This window comes from Melanotaenia boesemani, chromosome 5, assembly GCF_017639745.1.
Source record: "Melanotaenia boesemani isolate fMelBoe1 chromosome 5, fMelBoe1.pri, whole genome shotgun sequence".
Lineage (NCBI taxonomy): Eukaryota > Metazoa > Chordata > Actinopteri > Atheriniformes > Melanotaeniidae > Melanotaenia > Melanotaenia boesemani.
In genome coordinates, this window is record NC_055686.1 from 36,922,788 (window position 1) to 36,940,655 (window position 17,868).

Below are 17,868 nucleotides of genomic sequence, written 5' to 3' on the forward strand. Positions count from 1 at the left end.
AGCAGACAGCCAAGTTATAACGTTCCCCCCTGCACCCACACACACACACACACAGGTTGGAAAGCTGTCTATCTGACACAGTGGCAATTGTAAATTAATATGTACTCTACTTACACATTTAAATTAAATTGTCAGCTAACCAGTGAAATAAGATATGTGTAATTAATCAACATAAAACTGCATTCTCTAATGGTGATATTGGTTTTAAAATGTAATGTAATTACTAATGAGCACAGGGAGCAGTCAAAAAACATACACACAAAAACGCACTGAAAAATAACAGTAAAATACTGTTTTTATTAAGAGTATTATACACCTTATTTACTGTATTATACACTCTTGTTTTATTTGTGGCTGAGTGAAAATCCCGAAGACATCATAAAAAAAAAATAGTGATCTATCCCATTTAATATGCTGGAGTCATAAAACACAATCTTTAGCCACGAGAAGAAAAACAGTCCTACAGCAGATGGTGTCCCCCCCCCCAGTGTCCTGATCTCACAGTCAATGGGTCAATCTAGGATTACATTCAGCGAATGAAGCAACTGAAACAGCCTAAATTCTGTGGAAAGCTCTTCCCATAAACAAATTCCCATAACAAGCCTCTCTTTTCCAAACATTGCCTTATGTAATGGAAAGCACGCAGTCACACACAGGGGCGCTGCCAGAGATTTTGGGAACCATGAAAAGAAACTGAAGTGGCCCACCTCTGAAATTTTTGATACTGTAATTCTTAAAATTAGCAATTTTAATGATATTTTGACCATCATACCTATCCAGGTGGGGTGGGGAAGGGGGGTCTGGCAGCATCTGCTTCGGCTGCTCTCGTGTCAGTTCGGAACATGCGTTATTTGTTTTTAGCAGCTTGCTAATTGTTTGCCTGCATTGATTATTTATAACAAAAACTATAACAGTGAAGTGAATAAAATCCAGTTTTCTTCAGAAATATGAGCTAATGTGGGAGCAAAGTGAGCTAGCTTATATAAACAAAGTTTAGAAGAGACAACAAGCTGATGTTCCACAACTTTCCATCAGACGAACCAACTGACCACCTTGCCTCTGACAGAACTGGGTGACGTACGGTCCAACCCTCTGTTCTCTCTCCAATCTCCACTTTTTTTTTTTTCTTTTTAAACTTCCCGATTTTTGAGACATCCTGCCGTCTTATCATCCACTCGCTGTCTGTCTGTAGAGCTGATGGAACAGGTGGACTGAACCATTTAAGGGAAATATAGAGGGGGGTGGGTTTTCATAAATGTTTCTAAAACAAAGAAACTTAGTGATACCAGTGCATTGTAACTGAAATGTTTGCGCGATTGTTAGTTTATCATTGAGTAGTAGATAATTTTGTTAGTTTTGCAATAGGACTGATCACGAATGACGTCAAAATGCTATTTTTAGAACAGCGTACTGCGCAGGCGCTGCCGCCATATTGGATTCGGACAAACAACCTGTAGAGCGTGTATACTGTGTTTGTACGAGCAAAGTTGCATTCCGAATATCTGAATATTTCTTTAACAAAACCATTATGGTAACAACTAAACACTGCTGCTTCGGTGTCTGCCGAAGTGACTCGCGATATAGTGACCGTGAACATATGAAGGGAGTTTTTTTCATTCCATTTCCAAAGCCCGGAAGAGAACCAGAGAAATGCCAACGTTGGGTACGAGCTTGTAAACGGGAGGGATTCACTGAGAAAAATGTGACAAAGGATACATACATTTGCTCTTTGCATTTCCTCGGTGGAAAAGGGCCAACAATTGATGATCCAGACCCAATACCAGCAACAACAACATCTGGACAGGTAGGTTCTTTGCCTTTTCCGCGGCAGAATGGTCATTCATACAGTTCATGATATCCTTTTTCCGTAGCTGGTTGTCCAGACAATTGCCTATACGCACAGCTCCACTCTTTACTGAACTTAAGGCAACTTCTTGTCTTTCATTACTGGACGAACTATTATAACTATTATTAATTATAATGTCTCGGATTCAGATGAATTTGAGACATTAGTGAGATCCCACCTGTTAATCCCACTTCTCAAGTATTGCTCAAGTAGTTATCTCAACTCAACCTCCTTTGTCTCAATGATGTCTTTTCCCCTTTTTTGCTTACCTCTTGCTCCTATGGTAACCTTAGGAGAAGTAATTCAGCAACAAATGATCACAGAATGATACGAGTATGAGGAAATGAGGCTGTTTCTGAAGCAAAGAGAAAGAGGAAAAGATTGACCCACAATAACACTCCATCGAGTAGCCACGAGACAGAACATGAATCGACTGATCTTCACATAAATGATGATACCACAGCTGCAACAGCCCTTCTGGACCTTTCTTCAGTTTCAGGTTGTGTGATATATTTTTTCAAAATTAAGAATAAAAATATATTTTTAATCTGTGTCTTTTCACACTATCAGGATGGAAATTTATTGTTTCAATTTATATTTTTCAGATCTTTCAGCTCAAATCATCACGGATAGCTTTGATAAGATGGACCAATCCTGTCAGACCGATGCTACATGTGATGAACTGATTAAGTTAAAACTGGAAAACAAGATTCAAAAAGATGAACTCTCAAAGTGCAGAGAGCAAGATGTAAATGCACAGCAGAAAAGCACTTTTTCTGTTGATGATGTCAGAAATGATGACAAGCAGGCAAAATTCTACACTGGTCTGACATGGCTTCAGTTCATGGCTCTCTGGAATTTCCTTGGACCCTCTACAGATAAGTTAACATATCACAAAAGCACATTAAGGTCAGAAATATCTCCAAGTAAAAGGCCAGGTGTCAAAAGAAAACTGGATCCCATTAATGAACTATTTCTTACCCTAATAAGACTGAGAACTGGCTTACTTCATCAGGATTTGGCATTTAGATTTGGAGTTTCTGTTAGTTTAGTCTCAAAAATAGTCACCACTTGGATTCAGTTTATGTATCTTGAGTTTTCCACATTGAGAAAACAAATGTTTGCATCTCGAGAAATTGTTGCCAGAAATCTCCCTTCGTGTTTTAAGAGATTCAAAGGGATTAGAACCATTATTGATTGTACTGAATTTTTTGTTGAACAAGCCTCTAATTTTGAGCAACAGGGTAATCTGTACTCATCGTATAAAAGTCATGGGACATATAAAGTTTTAGTAGGTGTGTCCCCCACTGGCGCTGTTATGTTTGTATCTGATGCATACGAAGGGTCGATCTCTGATGTTGAAATTGTAAAGCAAAGTGGATTTCTTGATAATCTTGAAGCTGGGGATCTTGTTCTAGCTGATCGGGGTTTCACAATAAGGGAAATTTTAGCAGAAAGGGGGGTTCACCTTAACATCCCACCATTTTTGAGTGGGAGAATACGGCTCACGCCAGAGGAAGAAATTTACACTAAAAAGATAGCAAGAGTAAGAATCCATGTTGAAAGATGCATCGAGAGAATAAAAAAATTTAGATTGCTCAGTAAAGTTGTACCCCTGTCACTGCAGCCTGTATTTTCACAAATGGTTTTTGTTGCTGCCTGCTTAGTCAACTTTCAAGAACCACTTGTAACATAACAGGAAAGATGTTGAACGTGAGGTAGCAGTGAAGTTCTTGAATTAATTCATACATGAGCTGTTGAATTAACTACTCTGTCATGAAGTAATTAATTGTAATAGAAATGAAGTTCAAATAAAAACATTTCAGATGCATTTGTTTTTTTTATTGTGACTGATAATGTTCACTGTGATCTTGGTTGAAGATCCTCATTTGCTGGACTTGACCCTCGCTGTGATGCAGCTTTGATGTTATACCATGCACCACCGTCTACAGCTGGATCAATTGGTAATTTTTGATCCACAGCATGCTGGCATCTGTACAAATACAATGCATGGAGTAATGTATTTATCTAATAATCAAACAGAACAATGTCTCTGAAAATAAATATATCTTGCCTTTGTATTTATAATTCATAAAGGAGCTATACCTGATATTATTTTAATATGTCTAAGAAGAATGGTTTTTACATAGTATATTATGTGGTATAAGGGGTAAGTCCATAAAACCGAATGACTCATTGATTGCTAGGGATGTAAGGAAACAATCGAAAATTGATTTAAAATCAATTCAAACTGGTTTAAATGGAAATCGATGTAGAAAAAAGGAAAATTGATTTGCATGTAATGCATCAATGAAGATGACGTTCAAAACAAATCATCTTTTGTTCACAAAAAGATTTGTTTTCCATTCCTATCCATTTCCATAATAATTATATCACGTTTAGCTCCTTAACAAGTTAGGGTTGCACTGTCAGAGTTATGATGGGTAATAGCCTAGATTTAAAATAAATTCCTACTATAACATTCTTACTACATTTTGGTGGCCAAAGTGTGTTTAGGTCTGCTGAAATGTGAAACACACTAGTTACACCGCATACAACACTAATAACTGAGCGAGAGCTAGCTTAAAAACAGCTTACCTTTCAACTAATAAAGCTTTCTTTCCGCTCACTTTGAGGCCTCTACATGTCAACCAACGTTTAAGTTCAACAACACTGTGTTTATTGATTGAACTGTACTGAAATGAAGCTCCCGGGACGTCTTTTTCTTCCAAAACTACACGTACACTCGGTGTCGCCATTGTAAGCTAACTCTTTGTTTGTCCGAACTCGCGCTGTTGCCGGAGCTCATGAATATTGATGAGTAAATGTGACGTCATTCGAGATCAGTGCTATTGCATTGAGGGCCCTTCTGGGCCCCCTGTCAATCATGGGCCCTAGAGTCCTTCTCCTTTACCCCCCCTTTTCGGTGCCCCTGGTCACACAATTGTATCGCCGGTCCTCCAGCTCCAGCAGCAGTTTAGATGGGAGTTGAGAGCTGCTCGCCAACAGTGTCAACGCCTGTGTGTGTCAATGTCTCGGACTCCTTATTTAGACTAGATTATTTTTACATGTCATATCACAGGAAGAAATGTGGTGGAGAAAAAAAAACAAAACACTCATAGTTCATCTTTCCAAAGATTGTCCTCCAATCTTAGAAACTACTTTCTCAATTATTCTCCCGCCTTCAATACAATGAAAAAGGAAGAAAATATATATATTTTTTGTTTTTGTTTAAATAAACCAGCATAAAAAGGGATGTATGATCTACCACAGCCCTATCAGCACTAGCTTTGTTAGGGATACTCATCGATAACAACACTATATGCTTGTAGTCTATTATACAGTGAAAGAAAAAAGAAAACATTCTTTCAGTTTTGATGTCTAAAGTACCAAAAATAAACTATAAAAAAAACATAATCTGATCCTGATCAAGTCTTCAAATTAGACAATAAGAAAACCACTTAAGGTGAAGAACACACACATTGCGTTAGTTTTTCATTAAACAAAAACTATGTCAAATTGCAGTCAGAGTGAAAAAAGTCAACCCCTTGCTGCTTTTATAGAAATTAAAATGGTAATAAGTAGCCAAGTGCTTCTGATTAACCATCATCAATGTAAGTACCCCTACAAAAGCAAACATTTTGTCAGGTTGCTGGCATCGACAGTTTGGGAGTGCGTTAACACAATACAAGGAGGAAATTCACCAGCAATGCTCTGTGCTCATGGTCAAAGATCATAGCTGAGATGATCATAGTGTTGACCATCAATTTGAGAAGGGTTATGAGATAATTTACGAAAAAACCTGGAGTTCATTATTTTAAACTGATAAAGATTTTTCTCAAGTGGAAAAACACAGCTGCCAAAATTCCCAGGAATGGATGCCCCAGCAAGTTCAGCAAAATGTCAGACCAGGTAATGATCAGGCAAACTGCCACAACCCCCACCCCACCTCCTCTTAATCTACATCTCAAACGCCCCAAACCTCAGTTAGCATGTTATATATTAAAGTTCATGACAGTGTAATTAGAAAAGCCTGAACAAGGGTAGCAGGAGAAAGCATCCTCTATCTTTGGTTTCCAGATTTACATCTGAAAAAAACACAACTTCTGGAACAATGTCTTTTGGACAGATAAAAGCAAAAAGCGACCGTCTGACAGCTAAAACTTGGCGAAATTGGGTCATACAACAGGACAATGATCCCAAACACAGGAGCAGATCTACAGCAGAAAGACTGAAAAAAGAAAAGAATCACGGTCTAGTTGTAGTCCAGACTCAAAACTGATTTAAACGGTGGGACCTTAAGAGAGCTGTGAATAAACAGATGATTGCTAACCGTTAACTAAAGCAATGCTCTAACGATCTCCCTAAATCCCGTCACATATCACTGAGAGTGATAAAATGATGACCCCACCGTTTGACCACCAACCATGGGCTGTACTTAGTTTTCCAAACACTTCTTCTGGTTGTTTGTCTGGTATTGTATTTACCTCATTTTAAGGCTTCGTAACGATTAGTTGATATTTTATGTTCTGATATGTGGAACCTTAGAACTGAAGAAGGCTGTACTTTCTTTTTAACATTCAACTTTATTTATATAGCGTCAATTCATAACAGTCATCTCAAGGCACCACAGACATAATCAATTAAAGCCAATTTATTGTGATCCAAACAAATCCACTTCAGTCCAGTTTATAATGACTGTGTACATACAAGCCGATTGATAAAAACTGCCAATGGAAAACCAATCCATTGCATCAAATCTTTTCTTCACTTCAATCCCCAATCCTGAGCATCCTGAGCCCCAGGAAACAGTGGACTGTATGCATGACTTTATATCAACTGAATATATTTTACTTACACATCATCACAATTTGGCTTTGTCAAAACGGAAACAACCATATTTGCCAAAATTTTATGATTTCTGTTATTTAATTGAATCTCTTTTTTTCTCTATTTTGCTCAGGGGCGTCAAACTCATTTTAATTCAGATGCCACATACAGCACAATTTGATCTCAAGTGGGTGAGACAAGTAAAATAATGGCATAATAACTAGTAAATAAATAACAAAAACATTTTCCGTTTATTCATTATTTTTGTTCAAAGAAGTATAAATTCATGATCAAGATGTTTACATTTCATGGAAAATAGTCTGTACTTATATAGCGCTTTTATACAAAGTGCTTTACATGTACATCACATTCACACACACTTTCACAAACTGATGGAGGAAGCTGCCATGCAAGGCGCTCAACCACGACCCATCAGGAGCAATCAGGGGTTCGGTGTCTTGCTCAGGGACACCTCAACATGAGCTCTCCGAACCGGCAACCCTTGGGTTCATGAATTATCCTTTTACAAAACATATTATGAACAACCCAAAATTGCTGTTGATTAGTTAATTTTGGTAAACAGCTGTCAGTCTGACACTAAATTGAACGTATTGTCGGGATCCGTCATGCTGGGGGTTTTGCCTGCTAAGTATGGGGGTTGTTCCCATGGTGATCGCAATTGTCTGAGTTGCTGTGGCCCTGCACTGCAGCCTTACGACTGTGGTGTAGGCCCCGGTCTGCCCTGGTCAGGGTGGTTGCCGTGGTGGCAGCCTCTGTGGACATAGGTGGACTGGCTCCTGGTGTGGCTGGATCCCAATGATATTGTTTCCTCACAGCAGTATCAAGCCAGATATTTATCACTTTTAGTATTTTATAACTAAATTCAGTTTAGAGACAGAAATTAGGGAGTCATGCTTGTGTAAAACTTTTTGTGTGTGTATATATGTGTATGTGTGTGTGTGTGTGTGTGTGTATGCGACTTTGTGAAAGACTTTAATGATATTTTCATGCTTAAGCATAAAAAGCTCTTTATTAATAAATAAAGTTTGATTTGATCCATGATGCTGTCCAGCTGAACGTGACGCGACACATAACTTTTGCCATGGCAGCTGAGGCTGTGGAGTTAATGTCAATATGGGCTATATTGTGAAATATTACATTATTTGCTCTTATCTGGGCAACGAAAACAAAAATCACCAATTATTAATACCAACAGATCAGATATAGTGTCCTGCAGTGACTTCTAACTGATGTCTTACTGATATTAAAAACAGAATAACTGAGATCTCCAGATAAGATGCTCATAACAATACCTGTAGACCACCGTCAGTTTACATATTCATGCTGCTGTCCATGCTGGCAGATATGAGGAAATTAAGACTCACCACCTCAATAATGGCGGCACCACAAGATGGCACAATACACAAAAGGGCCACCGTATATATCGTATATAAAAGATATAAGTTCACTCCCTGCCTTGGAAATGTTTTATATTTCCATTTAAAACTGAAACCTCTTGTAGACAAATTAGGTATTACAGTTACTTTTATTAAAAAATTACAGTTTATGTCCAATGTCATTTTCACATTTACCAAAAACTATCATGCGGGCCAGATTGGACCCTCTGGTGGGCTGGATTTGGTCCCCAGTTTTATCTAATAGGAAGAGAATGCAAAACTTGACAATATTGTTTCAGATGTGTGTATCATTTTAAGTCATATGTGATTCATTCTGGTAATCATTTGGATCAACCTGTTGTAAGCAAAATATTCCATCCACGACATAATAAGATGTCATTTTATCCTCATTCGTCTTAGTAACTGTCAGAACAATATGTTGTAATAAATCATGAAATCAAAGCAGCATGGCATGGCAACAGGATCTTACACGCTGACATAACAGGTTGAGTCTTAAGATGTCAAATCCAACAGAAATAGATGTGTCTTGTGTGGGAAACTCAAGCTGCCAGATTTCTGTTGGTGCAAACTGTCAACAACCCAGTTAGGTTCCATAAAAGGCCCGTCGTGGTGGTTTAATGTGAATGGAAGAGCAAAACGCACAAATGGCAAAATTATGCAGATAGCAGATGCATCAAATCAAACTGGGGATAGAGTAATGAAAATCTTTCTACAAGTCTGTAGAAGAGAGCGTCATTAGATAAACCGAGTACTGAAGAGGAGGTAAAGCATGAATGTTTGAGTATTGTGTAATGACTTGTCATAAAAACTGCAGTGCAACTTGAAATAGTTTGTCTTGCTGGAAAAGGCGAAATCAGTTAAACTTTTAATGCAAAGTTTAGTGTTAATGCGAGTGAATAATATGAACATCTCTCTGCTGATTAGTGGAGCGCAGAAAAGAAAAACAGTGTACAACTCTGGCTGTGATATATCATGGCTGAAAGCAGTGTAAAGGTAGGAAAAATCTTCCAAAAATAATAACGCAAAGGATGAGTGGAGGACTAGCATTTAGGGACCAAAGGAAAAAAGAAGGCATTATATAAGTCATCCTGATATCAAACTGTACAGACACATCATACAGTGTACAAACTGGGCTTTAATATGGGTTGCAAGTAACAGTATTTTGATCACATAATGTTAAAATTGGCAGGTGTTCAGCCTTGTTTCTTCACAGTATGATGAACTGCACTGTAAATGTGGACATAGAATTTTGACATTAAGGTTACTGTGATTCACCCACTCCCACACAGACATGGTGCTTCAGTAGCTGCAAACTTTAACCTTTAAAAGATCGACGTTACCTCCAGATCTGAAAACTGAAGCCAATGCCAAAGAATCTTAAAACTGCATTCTCTTTCATTATCAGCAATGGGTGATGTCTCTGGTTGTAAAAAGGCAGCAGAAAGACCCTACTGTGAACCTGATTAGTCAACTTCATTACTTGATAACTTTAGTTACATGAATTAATGACAATGAGTTTAACTAACACAGCAGCGGGGCCCCACAGTGTGTTTGAATTAATGCAAACACATTTTGACAGAAAAATGGAGTACTGTTCTCTCTGGTGACAGGGCAAGATCAGTTGTGTGAATGAGATGACAAAAAGCTGAGTTGAGTTGGGGTTGGTCTGTCTGTCTTCATCCTCCCTTGGAGTTGTACACCCTCGTCAGACATGGCTCTTTTCCAGAGTTAGGACACTTCGTCTGAACGCAAGAGAGAGAGAGAGCGATGCTGCCGGAAAATGAAGTTAAGTGATGTGAAGAACATCACTACAGATACTAAAGCATTCAAGATGTATGATTGATTTTTTTCCTTTCTGGACTGATTGACTCCGTAGTTCTTTCCGTTTTTTTTCAGCTAATACTTCTCTTTTCTTTATTTATGTTTTTCTCTTTTAGACTTTTAATATTGATCCTAGATTTTGATCTTAATTTGGAGAACTGGTTAATGCAGGCTGACCAAAGCTTCAGCACCAGTTCTGAGTTTTTTGACTGATCCAAAGCTGGGCTAATCTCTCCTTCCTACCACTGCAAACCATTCACTGTCCATCATCGATACCACCAGCTGAGCCACGGGAGAGTCTGCATCAGCAGAGCAGCCTGATCCAAACCTTCAAACCACCACATGACGCATCTTCTGGCCTTCTTGAGAGTCGTTCGGGATCCAAACCACCTGTGCCAACTTCCTCATTTGTCCGGGAGAGTCACCACCACGGTCGTAAGTCGGCTCGATCCAAACAGAACCGGACAAGTCCTGCTCGGATCAATTCTCTGCTTGTCTGCTCAAGAATGGTTGGTTGTCTGACAGTGACCTTAGCAGTTCTACATCTTAGTTAAACCTCCAGCTTTAAACAGATGAGATTCAGTTTTCCCTCTTTTTCTTTTAGGATTCAGAGATCCTTTTTCAGTCCTAAACCTTAGTTTAATTAACACCACAGGTTAATTAACTTTTGTTTCATTTCTTGCATACTTTTCATTCATTCTGACACATTGAAATAAGATTCTGGTTTGAACTCCATATTCTGCATTTTACAATGTTGGATTCTTTTCTCATGAAGTCCTTTGTAAATATTTTCTTTTAATTTATGCCTGATTAGACTAGTAAAAAAATATTTCATATTTATCCTAAACTGGTCTGGTTATTGTGAACTCCTCCTTTGAGCCATGTTATGGGTCCCTTCGACTTATGAATTCACATAATTAGCGTCCTGAGACTGATTGATTTGACTAATTTATTAAATTAATTAATTTAGTACTCTAATGGTGTCCACACAGCCATTAGACTAGTATAAGGCTATCTGTGTGGTGGTGCTCCAGAGGTAATCAAAATTTTGACTAAAATGTCATAATTTTAGGAAATTATTAAAATGAATAATTTTATTAAACATCTTTAATGTTTAATGACGCTAAATCGCTACATGGCTATTTAACTCCATTACCAGGACTCAAAATATCCTTGGTGTTCCATTTAAAGTTTTCAAAATTATTCAACTCAAATAGTACCAACAGTTTTATTATTATGACCCATATTAATTGTGATGTTAATTTTACAAAGAAAATTCTACTTCCTCCCCAGGTAAAAAGGTACAATAATAATTCCATACCATGTTGACTCAACCAAAAACATTTCCTTCCTCTCAGCAGGCCAAAGTAGTCAGAGTGCCTTTCTTTTTAAAGAAGACAGAATACCGTACCACTGAAACTAGAAGACTTTTGTGTCTTAAAAGGAATGAAACATATTCATTTTAAGAAATACTTTTAAAGATCAACTTATTCATCCCATAAAAGCCTAGTATGCTAATCTTTGTGTGTTGGGGTGTTGAGGATCACTGTTGCTCATTTTGCAACAGTATAATAAAGCTTGCATAAATCTTCCAGCAGCGGAGGGCTGAATCTCAGCAGAAAAAAAGAGCTAGCAGATCCGTCTAACACCGGAGGACGACAGCCAGCTTCATAAATATGGAGGGCAGAGTGTTGAGGAGCTGGTAAGAGTATGAATATTTTACAGAGCTGAGGCCAATGGGAAAGTGATGGTGAGGATGACCAGAGAAAGAATTCAGCTGCTTGCTTCACTATTATGTAACACATCCAAAACAGATGGACACACACAGCACAAAGCCTTGGACACAAGGGTGGAAACTGAAATCTTACACAAGAACACACACATGGACTCTCAGTTAAGTGAGTAAGAGGCACATGCTAACACATCCTAACACATGCTAACACATGCAGCCATGAAAGCAAAAACACACAGCGGAATAGATGAGTCCAGGCAACGGGAAAAGATGAATGGCCACACACATCTTCCTTCTCACCACTGCTGTTGTCTACCCACAACTGTATTCATCCATCTTATTTTCACCATACACTGTCTCACAAAATAACTGGCTTAACACACACATAAACACACACACAAGGCAGCGAGAAAAGAGACAAGACAGAAATTATGGAAGCAACAAGATGTACTGTAGAGGCACACAAACACTCCGCTGTATCATGAACAAAGTTAATTTGATCAACCAGTGATTAAAGGTGAAAGCCATTAAAAGAAGAAAACCATTAGCGGATCTGAAACTTCTGCTAGAGACTCCTTTGTGCTTCTCAGATCCTTCTTTGTCTAAACTATTGAGTGTACAGCCGAAAAAACACCCCCACATAAAATTTCCTACCCTTTCAAGCTCAGAGATGTTTCACACTAACAGAACAGAATAAAACGGTACTGATCCCTTGCAAGGCTATCATTATCACCGTCTAAAAATATAAGATAAGGAAGAGTGAAATACTTTAATTAAGCTGTTAAGATTCCTTAGTCCAGACAGAATATGTGCTTCCCTTTTGTGTTTGATTAGTGACAACACGAAACATAAGAACTCACTCACAAATGAGACGTTTAAAATGGCTAAACTATAAATTTAATACTTTTTTTTAGTATTAAACCCTAACCCTATTAGAACTACACATATACTTATCCTGCAATGATTAAAACTACAGCAGATCATCAGAAAGTGCAAACAAACTTTGGTAAACACAGAGCCCCCTGTGCAAAACGCAGCTGAATCAGCTGCTTTTCACTTTGAGGACAGCAAATTACCAGATAAATGGGGGCTGACTGCGATGAAAAACAGTCTTTAACTGTGAAAACAGACTAATGTTTCAACACCACTGTGTCTTCATCATTGTCAAACTGGACAAAGACACGAGTCTAATTGGTCTAAAATGCAGTTACATGAAAACCAGGCTTGCACACAAATATGGCCCCAAGAGCACAGATCCAGTAAGTGCTCACGAAATGCTGAATATAATCTTTGAGGCAGCGACAGTGGCTCATGTCTTCTCTCCTGTGATTGGTCTTTGTTAGCTCATTTTATAGGCCGTAAAAAGCCTCATCAGTAAAAGACTTTTTAGGCAATCTGTTCGTTTTGACTTATATACAAACATGAAACGGCATGATTACAAAGTTGATGGAGAAAAAAAATCCATCATGAGCAGCAATATCAATGACATGACTAATTTTTTTTTATTGTCACTGGCACGGCCCTTACTATGAGGAAAACCAGTCTTGTTAATTCCAGTTATCTCTGGTATTCAATTTCTACTACTGCTAAACCTCTGACTACTCCTGTCTAGTAGTATAACAACCTAAGCGAAATATTACTGCAATAATTGTGCAAATACATAACTGCAGCCTATTAGTAGCCTACAATCTAAAGTACTACTGTTAATAAAATATATTGTATGTAAGTCGCTTTGGATAAAAGCGTCTGCTAAATGACTGTAGAATAGAATAGAATAGAATAGTTATTACACCAGATTAATCTTAAATACAAATAGGTGTAGCTCTTATTAGATTAGATTATTAGATTTTGATTCAAGTTCAGTATTGTGTGTTTTTGCTCTGTTCTATGGGTTTTTTGTATATTGTCTTTATGAACAGAGAAAAATTTTACTGTTTGACACAAGAAACCACAAAATTAGTTAGAGAATGTTTACCATGAATTTAGCTGTATTAATATGCAGTAAATGCTGATACAGAAAGGAGACAAGCAAACAGATATAAAGTGATTGGGAAGCTTGCGAGCAGTTTAAGAGCTAACTAGCCAACAATGTCTAGCTGTAACAAGGCTAACTAGCTAACTCTGCAACTTTGCCACACATTGTTTTCCGAAAAGAGGACTAATTTTTGCAGGTCATGTTGAAGGTGAATTGAGTACTCACTCACACTATATATTTAAATGTTATATATATATATATATATATATATATATATATATATATATATATATATATATAAATGTAGGTCACTATTTTCTCAAATGAAGAATTAAGGACGTCCATGGAGAAACATGGACGTCCTTTATTTGAGGCTGAAGACGTCCGTGTTTCTCTGCATTACTGCACTAACTATCCTGCAGGTCTTATAGCAGGGAGACCTGCAGGATAGTGTGCCTTGAGGACCAGGGTTGGGAATCACTGAGCTCGGTACATCAGGAGTTGTGTCCGACTTGTTAGATAGCTTACTGGCATTTTTATATCCTTGCCTTTAGTTTGAGATTAGAGTGGTACAATCTTATGTCACAGCTAAGTGATGGACAAAGAGGTATAAAAAAACAGTCTCCAAAATCCATTTAATGTTACGTTGTGAGACGTGAAACATAAGTTGAGGATCACTTGTTCATCAACAGCTGTTTTTCAGGTCTTTAAGGTAGTCACGCTGTCATTTAGCCCACTTGTTCACTTAACAATGCACTGTGATTATTTTAATGGAAAAGGACAAGCAAAGGCCAAGATGGCATAAGACAAAGAGAAAGAGTGACGGGAAAATAAAAAGAAACGGTACCTGAGAACAAAATGGAAAATGTTCCCTTGACTGCTTATTTGCATATACACACACACTCAGGCTGAACATTACAGATAGGGCAGCATCTTCCTTTAACAAGAGATTATTATTAAAATGACACCATTCCACCTTGAAAAGCAAAAGCGAGGCAGAATTTCCAGCATTGACTACTTATTGTAAACAGATCTTTTTTTACATACACATTGTCCAAAATTACAATACACCAAATCACATATAAACAGCTTTTGTCCATTAAAGACACATGCTCAAAATCATAAAATACTTCCTTAATAACAACCCTGCAAGATGAATCCAACACACATCATCAGCAATGTTCTTCTGAGCCAGCAAGCAGGCAAACACACACACTCACACACACCCTACGGTACAATAAAAACACAAGATCAAAAAAATAACACACACAGAATATCTGCATACAAACACACAGACACACGTTTAAAGTAGACATTACACACCCATATTTGCGCAGTCCACATGTATGTAAACACTTTCAAACCGCCCCCACCTCAACGCCTTTCCCACCCACTCAAAACAGCACACATTCTTACCCCCCCACCGCAAACAAACACACACGGTCTTTCCGTCCATTCATCCAACCCTCCTCTCCTCATTTCCATCCATCCTTACCTTGCAGCAGGCTCTGGAGGTTGAGCTGCGCCTGCTGGTGCAGCTCCTCGACACACTCCGGCCTGCTCCACGAGCCGAACACGTTCACGCTCTGTTGCCATGGAGACCTGAAATGGGCCCCGCTGCTGCTGCTGCCCGCGCCGCCGCCACCACCGCTGCTGTGGTTGCCATCCCCGTGGCTGCTGCTGCCACCGCGCCTTCCGATCTCTGCCTCTAGACCACTGGTGGCTGGAGGGAGAGGGAGGGAAAAGAGGGAGGAGGGAGAAATGTTGAGAGGAGGTGATGGATGAATGAAGAGATGAGGTAGGTAGGGAGCAAAATAAGGGGTGAACAAGATTATTGTATGTGAAGTGGGAAGAGAAAGGAGGAGCAAAAATAAAAGCAAAGAAAGAAGAGGGGGGGAGAAATGAGGGAAGATGAAAAAAGAAGGGATAGAGGACATGTTGATGAAGGTGGATGGGGAGAAATGGGAAGAAACAGGGAGAAAGGGGATGACAGATGAAAAGAGGGAGGAAAAAAGGGCAAGGTTAAAAAAAGAGGTAGTAAGAAAACAAGGAGAACAGAGTTAAAGAAAAAGAAGGAAGCAGAAAAGAAAAGGAAATAGAGAAAGTAGAAGGAGGAGGAAGAAAAAAATACACATGTAAATAAAATGTATGAATTTGCATAACTAATACCCAGAGACGTAGGTTACGTAACACTGTGTTGTCAGGGAGAATAAGGACCTAGGAAGGAAGGAAGGAAGGAGGGAGGAAAGGAGGAGTTATAGAGGGCAAAGGAATGAATGAGAGTTTAGGGAAAAAAGGAAGAAAGACAGGTTGAGAACGGATTTAGAAGTGAATCAGAGAGGAGTACTTAATTAGCAGGGAAAAGAGTGGGAGGCATTTAGAGGGAAAGTCAAGGGAGGAGACAGAGGAGAAGGGAGTGAGAGGGAAAGGATGGATTAGGGCAGGGAAATATGAAAGAAGGAGAAAAAAAGGGATTGTGGCATTAGAAGAGAGAGAAAGGGGAACAAAAGTTGGAGGAGGAGGGAAGGAGGGATGACATTTAAGGGGAGGAGAACAAAGGATGGTAGGCCAAAATAATTGGAGTTTGTGATTTTAGGAAAAAGAGAATTTTCCTAAATATGATATCAGTTGTTGTGTTGTTGGCTGCACAGTGGGATGGTGGTTAGCACTGCAGCCATTAGATTAATTGGTCAGGAGTGAGCGTGAGTGGTTGTTTGTGTCTCCTTGTTGGCCCTGCGATGAATTGGCGACCTGTCCAGGGTTGCTGGGATTGCTGGGATAGGCACCAGCTTCCACATGATCCAGAATTGGACTAAGCCATATAGAAAATGGATGGATGAATATTAGTTGTTGTCTAAGGGAGCAGCCAGGCTTTTAAAGGGAAAACAGATGAACTCCAGTTAAAAATGGGATAATTAGCATCACTGCAAAGTTAGACGAGCATCGGTTTGGCCCAAGTCGATTAAAAAAGTGTTCAGAACCTACTAATTTAGTCAAAATATTAAAATTTTCAACTTGAAACCAGCACCAAGGGTGGTGCTTGATACTCCGTTTTTTTAATACAATGAATATATATTAATAAATAAACTCTTCTTGAGTGTGGTCATGGAGCAGCAGTGAACATCTCCTGCTCTGATTGCAGCTGGGAGCTGGGAGAGCTGCCGAGCGAGGAACAAGCCTCTTGTGGGAGCTTTTGGACAAGGGAAGGGCCTGCAGCAGCAGCTGTGGCTCATTTAGAGGAGTACACTATACGTGCTGTCACGTTAGTATCCAAAAATCTCCAAAAACACCAGAAAATGTCACTGGACTTGTCTCTAGCCAGTTTTTTTTTATTTTTTTTAAGGGGAGCAAGAAAGTTCTGAAAACTTGTTGAATATAGCAATAAAGTGGCTGTAAACAACCACCAGGTAGGTGTGTCATATCTTTAAAGATTCATATAGTAATTCATTTATTTGTTTGATTTAGATTTGTAAACGGAGTACAAGTTGTTAGAGTAGTAATTAGTTTAAATAATATAATATCTACTCCTGACCGCAAGGTGGCAGCAACATTCATGCTATGGCTAAGTTGAAACAGGAATACAGCAGCAGTTAGAGGTTAGTTCTACTAGAAAAAGGATGAAACAGCTTTGAGCTACAATATACTATACAAATATACTATACAATATAATATACAATGTGCAAGTGTCAGGTGATCCAGGTAGAATTTCTTTAATGCACACACTGAGGCTTATATTGTTTAAAATGAGTAACATCATTAATGAAGCGTCCCTGACGGGTTTTCCACATGACTGGTGAGACTAAGTAGGCCTCGATTTATTTAATTCACAATTCACAAACTCCATCATTTTATCATAATACTGTAGCTTGCTATGTTTAATTCTTATGTCCAGTAGATGGCTCTGTAGAGCAAATGAAGCCTGAAGAAGCTTTGCCCTTGAGGGAACCAGTTTGATGAAAAGCAATGACTTACGAAGCTTCACCAGGAAGCAAAAATTTGACCAAGAACAAAGCAAACATAGCACATTCTATACTGAGGAGCTGATGCCAAACAAAGAGCAGGTGTGGTGATCAGCAAAGGAGCACCAGGTGTCACAGGGGAGCAGGAAATAACCACAACTGAATGCACAGGGGCGTAAACTCTACAAATAAAACTGGAAGGAAAACAGACATTGACAAACAAAATAACACATAAAACCCAACCAGCCAAAACAAAAAAACCACAGAACAGAGTGAAAAAACAATAC

At 38.7% G+C, this 17,868-nt stretch overlaps 2 protein-coding genes across 3 annotated transcripts in view; one reads left to right on the forward strand and one right to left on the reverse strand.

The window, feature by feature from the left end:
• nhsl2 (NHS-like 2) overlaps positions 1 to 17,868 on the reverse strand; it is a 171,777-nt gene that overhangs the window by 56,930 nt on the left and 96,979 nt on the right. For both annotated transcript variants that reach the window (XM_041984577.1, XM_041984578.1), the window contains exon 2: positions 15,118 to 15,345. In XM_041984577.1, the coding sequence (XP_041840511.1) occupies positions 15,118 to 15,345 (228 nt within the window). The remainder of the gene's footprint in view (positions 1 to 15,117; positions 15,346 to 17,868) is intronic.
• On the forward strand, positions 2,193 to 3,677 carry LOC121639387. The gene is made up of 2 exons (XM_041984579.1): positions 2,193 to 2,345; positions 2,452 to 3,677. Exon 2 carries the CDS (start codon positions 2,490 to 2,492, stop codon positions 3,540 to 3,542), a length of 1,053 nt encoding a protein of 350 aa, XP_041840513.1. The 5' UTR covers positions 2,193 to 2,345; positions 2,452 to 2,489; the 3' UTR covers positions 3,543 to 3,677.

What these genes read in the sequence shown, in the direction of transcription:
- LOC121639387 (XM_041984579.1), top strand. Translation starts at nt 2,490, where the DNA reads ATGGACCAATCCTGTCAGACCGATGCTACATGTGATGAACTGATTAAG.